Source organism: Sinocyclocheilus rhinocerous, unplaced genomic scaffold (genome assembly GCF_001515625.1).
Source record: "Sinocyclocheilus rhinocerous isolate Xijiao unplaced genomic scaffold, SAMN03320098_v1.1 scaffold1912, whole genome shotgun sequence".
In the NCBI taxonomy this organism is placed as follows: domain Eukaryota; kingdom Metazoa; phylum Chordata; class Actinopteri; order Cypriniformes; family Cyprinidae; genus Sinocyclocheilus; species Sinocyclocheilus rhinocerous.
The window spans coordinates 105214-115085 of record NW_015634463.1 but is presented as its reverse complement, the minus strand read 5'-3'; the positions used below and the strand labels follow the sequence as shown (position 1 = coordinate 115085).

Sequence of the window (9872 nt, the reverse complement as noted above, 5' to 3'; positions counted from 1 at the left end):
CTACTACATTAATAAATCATTAGCTCATCCATGAACATGATTTCTGCCCGAGTCCCGTCGGATTGCAGCGGCTGTGGGGATGAAGACGACAACTCCCATGATTCCACACTCAATCACAGCGTCATCTAACTACGCCTTCATCTATTTGTTTATTTTGAATACGCGCCCTCTAGCGGCGAAAATTACATATTGTGCCTTTAAGGTGTCCTTGTTCCACATGTTACATGTACTTACTATTTGTAATAACAATTAATTATGCATAATTACATGCAAGTAACCCTAAACCAAACCCTAATCCTAACCCTAACCATACTCCTCACCTGTTTCTGTTCTCCCTGATTGCGTTTCATGTGTTTATAAGCCCTGTGTTTCCAAGTTTGCCTTGTCCGGAATTGAACGTCCATGTGTTTTCTATGTGTCGCTGCCTGCCTTGAGTTTCCCCGTGTAGGATTAATAAAGACCGTTTACTTTGAGTTCAGCCCACATCTCCTTGTTCTTCGTTTCGCCATAGAAGGCTACCTTGACAGAAAACAGTTATACTTAATATTTTTGTGGAAACTGTGATACTTTTTTCCCCCAGGATTCTTTGGTAAATAAACAGTTCAGAAGGAACAGCATTTATTTGAAATAAATGCTGTCACTTTTGATTAATTTAAGGCATCCTTTAAAAGCATTAAAAAAAATCTTACTGTCCACAAACTTTTGAACAGTAGTGTGCATGCATACAACCAAAACCTTGTTTATAAAGGCAACTTAACTAAAATGATCATTTGTTCTCGAATTATTAACAGTAGAACATAAACACAGCAATTGAAAAAGAACAATAACCTTAACACTTTTCTGATTTGTAAGTGGCTCTGGACAGAAGTAAAAACTATTATTTAACTTTGTGATAAATACTCTTAAAAAGCACACTTTTAGACATGTAATGGTGTAACAGATGTCTATTAAAAGACATGGCAAAAAAATCTTTGTAATCATGGCTGCACCCAGTTACTGTTACACGATGTTTTCAGGAAGTATCTTACAATTTATTCTTCAAAGCATTAAAACAGACTACCCTCTTTTTTACAATCAGCTGTCCTGCTATGCGGAAAACAGGTGTATCTTATGCATGTTTAAGATATTTCAGAACTGGGGTGACTCATGGTCCCAGTTTTATAGATACATTTGTTACCACACACACGGATCAAACATTCCTCACTAGGGATGTGCATCTCCATGACTGAGGCCGATACGATACGCATCTCGATGCATAGCCAACGATACGATACACTAAAGATACATATGAAGTAGCTACCGATGCGATGCGATTAACCCCTATCCGCCTTTCAGCCGCCTTTCCACTGCACACGACATTCGGACACGACTGTCGGAATTCGCCCCCTAGTGGCAGTCGCACGGAAATTCCATTATGATCGTACACGGCAACATGGGCAATAGTATCCAGCTGCAGACCCGCAGCACCAGCAGTTTCAGAACCGCAGCCACAGAACCGGAAGTGAGGGGCGGAGCTTACATTTTTTTAACAGAGTAGCGCCACCTTACGGTTTTAAGGGGTAATTTGCTTTTATTACAGGAGCGCTTGCTTGGGCGGTTAGAGCGACTGAGTGGAGCGCACGTCCATAGAGCGGAAAACGTAGCGGAGCGTCACACAGAGAAGCTTATCCTCGCTGTCTCAGAAAACCCCATTCTGTATGATACTTCTCTAGAATCATACAGAGACTTTAATAGGAAAAATTAGGCTTGGAAGAGAGTTAGTGAGATTGTCGGTTTGTCAGGTGTGTTTTGTTTGCCAAATTTGCTTAATGTATGCAAATCCTTGTCGTGCCTTAATTAGCATCTAGCCTAGTATTCCCATATTTCCATGCAGTTATTATTCCGCATTTTACAAATGTATTGAGAAAAAAAATGTATGCAATTGTATATTATTTATTTGAAAGAATGAAAAGAGCAGGTTCATGTCTATCCTTGTATTGTTCTGGTGGAGGTTGATGTGGGATTTAAGAAGTAATTAGTAATGCAATACAAAAACCTGTGCAAATCCCTAGATTTAAACAATTCAAAAACAAAAAAAGATTTGGCCGATTTGTGAGCATTTTAAACTAATTTAAAATGTCCTCAAGTCAATTATGATATTTCACTATATTAGTGAGGACATTTAGCCCTCATAAGTATAGTTAAACAAGTACACAGAATAGTGTGGGTATATATACATATATATATACACACACACACATATATATATAGAGAGATATAATATAATATATATTATTATTATTATTAATAACTTGGGTTTGTACCTGATACGATACAATAAAGATACATATGAAGCAGCTACCGATGTCGTGTGCAGTGGAAAGGCGGCTTTACGATGCAGTGCGATCCGATTTCGATTCGATTCGATTCAACACAATGCGATTCGATGCAATATGATGCATTGGAAAAAGCATGATCACTTCTAATGCCTCGAGGCCTGTTTCATAAAACAAGTTTACCAATTAAGCCAGGCTTATTTCAGTTAGTCTGACTTATTGTCAAATTATTTGGTTCCATAAAGCAAATTTAACATAGGCCTAGATCTATGGGCTTACATTTCTGCCACAATTCTGCGCGCGAAAGATCATATTTTGAGCGCACATGAATACTTAGGACTATGTGATATTTCAGTTTTTCTTTTTTAATAAATCTGCAAAAATGTCAAAAATTCTGTGTTTTTCTGTCAATATGGGGTGCTGTGTGTACATTGAGGAAAAAAAATTAACTTAAATGATTTTAGCAAATGGCTGCAATATAACAAAGAGTGAAAAATTTAAGGGGGTCTGAATACTTTCCGTACCCACTGTACATATAAAATATTGGTCACTTTCTAAACAATAAAAATATAGCGCATCCACTAGTAATTATATATAAATAAATCGGCTTTTACCGATGCAAATGCATGTGAAACGATGCATCGCGATACAACTTGTATCCGATGCACTTTTCAGCATCACAAATAATACACAAGTAATCCACCCGACTAGTACATCAATCAATTAAAGTCTTGTTAAAAAAAAAGACTTTAAACCATTACTTCCTCCTAAAATAGAAGTACATAATCCATAAAAACGTTTCCTCCGGTGAAAAGTCCATCCCCTGTTATCCTCAATATTATTGATAGAGGACTCATGTTTTAGCCGGAAGCAATGGTTTAAAGTAAAAAAATGCTTTGATGGATTTGTTTCTTACAAACATGCAGCTTTTCACTTCACATGGTGTTGACTGGCCTGGAGTCGTGCAGAGTGCTTGTGGATTATTGTGATGTTTTTATCAGCTGATAGGAGATTCATTCTGACAGCACCCATTCACTGCAGAGGATCCACTGGTGAACAAGTGATGTAATTCTAAATCTTCATCTTGGCTGGCCTGAGGGTGAGAATGCCAACTTGTATCCGATGCACTTTTTAAACCAATGTATCGCATTGTTAACTTTTTATGCCGATGCACCGAGCGAATCAGGGAATCTTCCCATCCCTATTCCTCACCATCACACAGCAACAGTGTTTTTCCATCTAACTGTACTGAAACTGTACAGAACTGTAATTTAAAAGAAAAAGAATAAAAACAAGGTTTGCGGTTAGGATGACTGATTTTGGAGATGACAGTTATGGATTTGCTTCTGACAAGTATAAATGGTTCCTTTTCAAAGTAAAAAAGAAAGAAAAAGTAAAACAAATAATAAATTGTTTGTAATAAATGTGCCTGCTAAATGAATAAATGTAAGTGTAATGTAAACAGTTAATTCTGCTTAAACACTTTATGGAAATAGTTCTGATGTTTTGATTGGTAAATGCAGTGTTTCAGCTAAAAAAAAAAATACTGTAAATAAACAAATTCATTCAACTAACTTCAGGAATATTTTTTTGTTTGTTTTAAATAAATTTTCTATGTAAGAAATTAAAAACAAACACTCACCTGTGGCTATATATATATATATATATATATATATATATATATAAAACACATGGTGAGAATTATCGAGTAATTTACATTTAGGAGTTGTGAGGACTATGTTTCTGTTTTTTTTGTTTTGTTTTTATAAACTACTGTAGTGAAGTTAATACATCGTGTAAAAATGTTGAATTTGAATTTTGAATAATAGTTATTTATTCGCAACCTAAAACAGAAATAGTGTTTATACCTTGGAAAAAAGTGTATCTTTTGGAAAAGGATATTATGATTTGGCTAATAGAATGGATTTTAGTGAATTTCAACAACTTCCCATACTGCTCAAAAAGTACTCGTGTCAACTACAAAAATCCATCAAATGAATTCACTTAAATTTATGGTGCTTTCTGTTGTATTTTCTATTGAAATACTCTTTCACTTTCACCATTTCATATTTAGTTCTCTCAATGTTAAACTTTGTATTCCAGCACTTCCCATGATAATGACTCATGATAATTATATGAAAATTAATCACTTATTGCCTCTGTGGTCCGCATTTGCAAATCACAACTAAATATGTTCAGAAAACTCCATTAATCTTTGTCAATTTTATAAAGTTAATTATTATTATGATTATTTGAAGATTAGCTCTTAAGTTACTAAAGTTAAAAAATAATTCAGTTTTGTTGTTCCGCTGCTACATACCTGACGGCATATTTTCCACTCATCAACTCAATGATAGTGATCAAAGCCTGTTTCTTTTTTCTTCTTGACCTGAACTGTACATCTGTGATGCATGACAGCAGCAGATTTTTGGAAAACAATACTACTCATAAAACCAAGTAGCAAAACGCATATTCAATGTATTGTTTAATTGCAACTGAAATAATACATCGGAGATATGTTTAATTTGGACCTCTCAATAAATTAGTTAAAATGGGAGCTTTTAAGTTATTTGAGGATGAACAAATATAGCCACAACAGTACAGAAAGAGAGAGGGCTGTGAAGAAGTAATGTCACATAGAGGTAAAAGTAATGTATCTTGAAATTATATTTCAAGATGGTATCAACTGAGAATAAAAGGACTATGGTACACAGCCATAGAAATATGTATACAAGAACAGCAAACAGAAAAACATTATGTCTTTATCTTCTTAAGAAAACGTTAAAGAACAGTTCAGTCAAAATTAAAATTCTGTCATAATTTACCCTCATGTCATCCCAAACAGATTTCATCCATGGAACAAAAAAAGGACATTTTTGAAAAGTATCCTATCTTGTAAAAAAAAAAAAAAAAAAAAAAAAGAAGACTGATTTGTATGTAAATAAAAATAGATAAAAATATATTTAAAAAAATGCTTACTAAAGCCTTATTTTGCTGCATATATTAATGAACCAGCTGTGTAATGGTTTGATATTCAGAATATTTGAATCTTTCACATTTTGTAATATGCTCATATTTCCATTCAGAGGCAAAGCTCACTATCACTATTAGTTGATACTGAAACACGTTACCCATCATCAGATAATATTTTGAAGAACATGCTAATGTTCAACCACAAACAGCTTTATATTCTTTCTAAATATGAAATATAATTATCAAATGTCAATATGGGGTGCTGTGTGTACATTAATGTGGAAAAAAAATTAACTTAAATGATTTTAGCAAATGGCTGCAATATAACAAAGAGTGAAAAATTTAAGGGGGTCTGAATACTTTCCGTACCCACTGTATGTAGCTTACTAGATTAAGGGGGTAACACATCTACCCAACTTTCCCATACTGCATACTACTTCAAGGAATAGTTCACCCAAAAATGAATATAGATTAGTTTGTTTCTTCTTTGGAACAGATTTAAAGAAATGTAGCATTACATAATTTGCTCACCAATGGATCCTCTGTAGTGAATGGGTGCCGTCAGAATGAGAGTCCAAACAGCTGATAAAAGCATCACAAATAATACACAAGTAATCCACCCGACTAGTCCATCAATCAATTAATGTCGTTAAAAACTTTAAACCATTACTTCCTCCTAAAATATAAGTCCATAATCCATAAAAACGTTTCCTTCGGTGAAAAGTCCATCCCCTGTTATCCTCAATATTACTGATAGAGGACTCATATTTTAGCCGGAAGCAATGGTTTACAAAATGGTTTATAAAAAAAACATGGTTTATAAAACAATGGTTTATAAAAAATGCTTTGATGGATTTGTTTCTTACAAACATGCAGCTTTTCACTTCACATGGTGTTGACTGGCCTGGAGTCGTGCAGAGTGCTTGTGGATTATTGTGATGTTTTTATCAGCTGATAGGAGATTCATTCTGACGGCACCCATTCACTGCAGAGGATCCACTGGTGAACAAGTGATGTAATTCTAAATCTTCATCATGGATGGCCTGAGGGTGAGTACATTTTCATTTTAGGGTGAGCTACTCCTCTCATTATTGAACTAGATACTAGGCTTGCCGCGATAGACTGTGTTTTCGGTTATACCGGTGTTAAGCCGCAACGCCGGTTCCGTCATTTGCCTACCGCGGCACCGCCCCCCACCGTCGTTTTGATTTTTTTATAGTAACAAAAATCATTTAGCCTAGTTCAGTTAGAGGACAGACACTTTTAAAAACTAAACGCTCAATGCAGCGTGCCGAACCGTGTGCGAACAACAGTGCACCACGGAGCAGGAGTCAGATTTTATTTATCACGTGAGGAGAGTGAGTCGAGCTGACTGACAAGAGTGAGGTGAGAAAGACAAGACAATGGCAAAAGATTGTTTAGAAAGGAAATGCAAAGGCGCCCGTTTGGCTACATGTGTGTGTATTTATATATACTTAATAAATATACACAACATACATACATATATTACGTAAACACTTTTTTTTTGGGATGCGATTAATCGCCATTAATCGTTTGACAGCACTAGTATTTTATTTTACATCAAGGTGTGTATGCCGTGCCTCCAAGCTTTCTTACTCGTTTTGCTAATTTTTAGTTTTATATACCTATTTAAACTTTGTGTAGCCTAAGTCATTTGTTATTTTATTAGGCATATATGGTGTATTTTTATTCGTTTTGTTAATAAAAGTTCTATTAGTTTGACGTTATTGTTGCTTGAATTGAACCAATGCCTAATTGCAGCTAATTTGAAAGTGAAAGTAAAATGCGCACAGCGCTTTTTCATGCTATTTGAAAGCCAAGAAATCCCCCCCATGAGCTGATACATAGAGCTTGAAAATAAAAAATGTAAGTACATAGGCAAATTTATTACAGAAAGGTCACTGGAATTCTTTCTTCCTTTGGGCTTTATTGAATTAAAAATGTGTATCATTGGTTAGCACCATGTTTGAAAAAACAACATGCATGATCAGAATAGTCACTCATCAGCAATTTAACTTAGTTATATGACTGAGTATTAAGGGCACATCAACACTGTTTTCCCTAATATTACATCTGATTTGAGAGGGACTTGGGCCTAGAGATGTCGCTGCATTAAACAATAAAATATTAAGAAGATATTGCCTTTGTCAAAGTATGATGTGGTTGAAAGCAGAGAGGCTGAGCAACTGTACTCTTGGCTTTAGGGTTGTAATTCTGCAACAAGGCTCCTGCGGTCAAGACAAAATGAGATGAGCTCTCCATGTGCAATTAAAAGTGTGGAGGAAAATGCAGAATTTTTTAACTACATAAAATGCAACAATGCTCTTTTAACCTGGATTAATACCATAGCTGAGTGTTACATTGTCGCTATTTTACATGTAAACTATAATCTGTGCAATGATAAAAGCTGATTGTAAAATTAACAACTGTGTGATCTGCTGACTTTGGCAAGTTTGCTTGAGTTGTAAGGTAAATCGAGGAATATACTAGATAAAATCTTTCTACTGCATCGATCATTTTCCTTAAATAATTTTTATTTCTTTCAGAATAACTACGAGAAATGTATATGCAAGTTCTGTACAATTTTCTGTTTATGCCTGGGATTGCTTTAAAAAAAAAAAAACGAGTGGTGAAACAGTTTGAAAAACGGGATGCTGACACTTAGTGCACTTAAAACCCCCAAAATATTTTGTCCAACAGCAATCCTTCGGTTTGCTCTGGATATACTTCAGAAAAATCGGTTCTTCAGATTATTGTGTTGGCTCCAGTTAATGTTTTCAATCATTTGCTCTCAATCCAAATTCTTCAGTGTCTATAGAGGCACATTAAAAATACTGCCATTTTCCGAGAACTGTGTCTTTGATTGCATCAACAAACTGTGTAGGCACCCAGTAGACCCAGTATTGTGAGGCTTCTGTCGGACCCAGCTGAAATGCCTAGAGTGACAAAAAACATATTTATTTATATAGATATACACATGATTTGACCATCTTCTGCAGCTTTTTTGTCTTACAGCAGCACCAAATTTACAATTATCATTAATATTATTACGTTTAAAAAATTCTGTTTGAGAATGACAGATAGCTTGTTGAAAATGTCGTGATAAACACATACCATCATATGATAGTCCTCATGACCCTCTATTGGCTCAGTCACAACATTTTTGATGGAACCCATCGGGATTTTTTCTGTTCTTTCTGTAGGCCAGAAAAAAAAATCAAGATAAGCATAAATCATGTATCAGGGATGAATGTTTAATTAAATTACAAAATCACCTTTTGTTCCGATCCACAACTGATCCTGTTCCAGTTTAAATGTGAGTCGTACTTTTCCGCCAGATTTGTTGTACATTCCCGATAAAGGCACTGTTGGCAGACGCTCCTGTTTAACAAATAAGAGATCACTCGGATGTCATTAGTGTGTAAAATGAATTTATTCTGTGTCCTTAAAAGAACTTTACATCTGGGGAAATGAAGGACATGATCACTAAACCACCAAGCACATGATGCTGTACAGCAAAACACACACACACTCATTGTGTGCGTGTATGTATATTAGGGGTTGCACCGACTAATTGACTAATCACTAGTCGACTTCAATGCTCTGCCATGACGCTTTAAGCTTGACGTCGACTAGTCGCTGGTCCTATAGAGGACGCAACAGGATAAGACATTTTTCCAAACAGTTAAAATGACAAATAAATGCATACAGGTGCATCTCAATAAATTAGAATGTCATGGAACATTGAATTTATTTAATACACGAGTTTCACAATTTGAGTTGAATTACTGAAATAAATGAACTTTTCCACGACATTCTAATTTATTGAGATGCACCTGTAACTCTGAAAGAGCTCCACAACACGTGTGATTATATTACTGAATGCTCGAAACTGAACGGGAGAATGCACGTTTTAAACAGCTTATTGTACAGGTAAATTAATCGCCGTTCTAATATAATGCGCTGCTGCACTGTACTGCCCATACATTGGCTACAGACAGTAGCTCGTACATCACGCACACATCGTGCGCGCACAGAATCATTCAGTGCGGAAATGTATTGCCAACACCGTTCTGTGATTTCTCAATAAAATAGCTTAGAAACTGAAAAGTTTAAAGGTGTCATATGATGCAATTTCAAATATTCCTTTCTCTATGGAGTGTTACAAGCTGTTCGTGCATAGATAAGATCCCTAAAGTTGCAAAGACTAAAGTCTCAAACCCAAAGAGATAATTCTTTATAAAAGTTAAGACTTGTCCACGCCCTCCTAAAACGCCTCGTTTAAACACGCCCCCACGTCTACGTCACTGAGTGGGAAGATTTGCATAACACCGCCCAAATATTTACGCAAAGAAAGAAGGCGTAACTTTATTCTCGCTGTTGCCGCCACCGCCATGTTGTGAAGACGCTGTGTTTCGTTGCGAAAGCAAAATTACTTTGTTTGGCCTTCCAAAAGAGGACACAACTAGAAATCAGTGGTTAAAGGCAGAGTAAGTGATTTCTGGTAAACAATGTTGATATTTGAAATCACCAAAACAAACACACCCCTACCCCAAAAGGGTC

At 35.6% G+C, this 9872-nt stretch overlaps 1 protein-coding gene across 1 annotated transcript in view; it reads right to left on the bottom strand.

The window, feature by feature from the left end:
- Positions 1–7824: 7824 nt before the first annotated feature.
- Positions 7825–9872, bottom strand: part of LOC107745602 (ubiquitin domain-containing protein UBFD1-like) — a 7415-nt gene continuing 5367 nt past the window's right edge. Inside the window, exons 5-7 of the mRNA XM_016559507.1 lie at positions 8585–8690; positions 8424–8506; positions 7825–8245 (exon numbers count right to left, since the gene is read on the bottom strand). Of these exons, the coding sequence (XP_016414993.1) occupies positions 8135–8245; positions 8424–8506; positions 8585–8690 (300 nt within the window). The 3' untranslated portion in view covers positions 7825–8134. The remainder of the gene's footprint in view (positions 8246–8423; positions 8507–8584; positions 8691–9872) is intronic.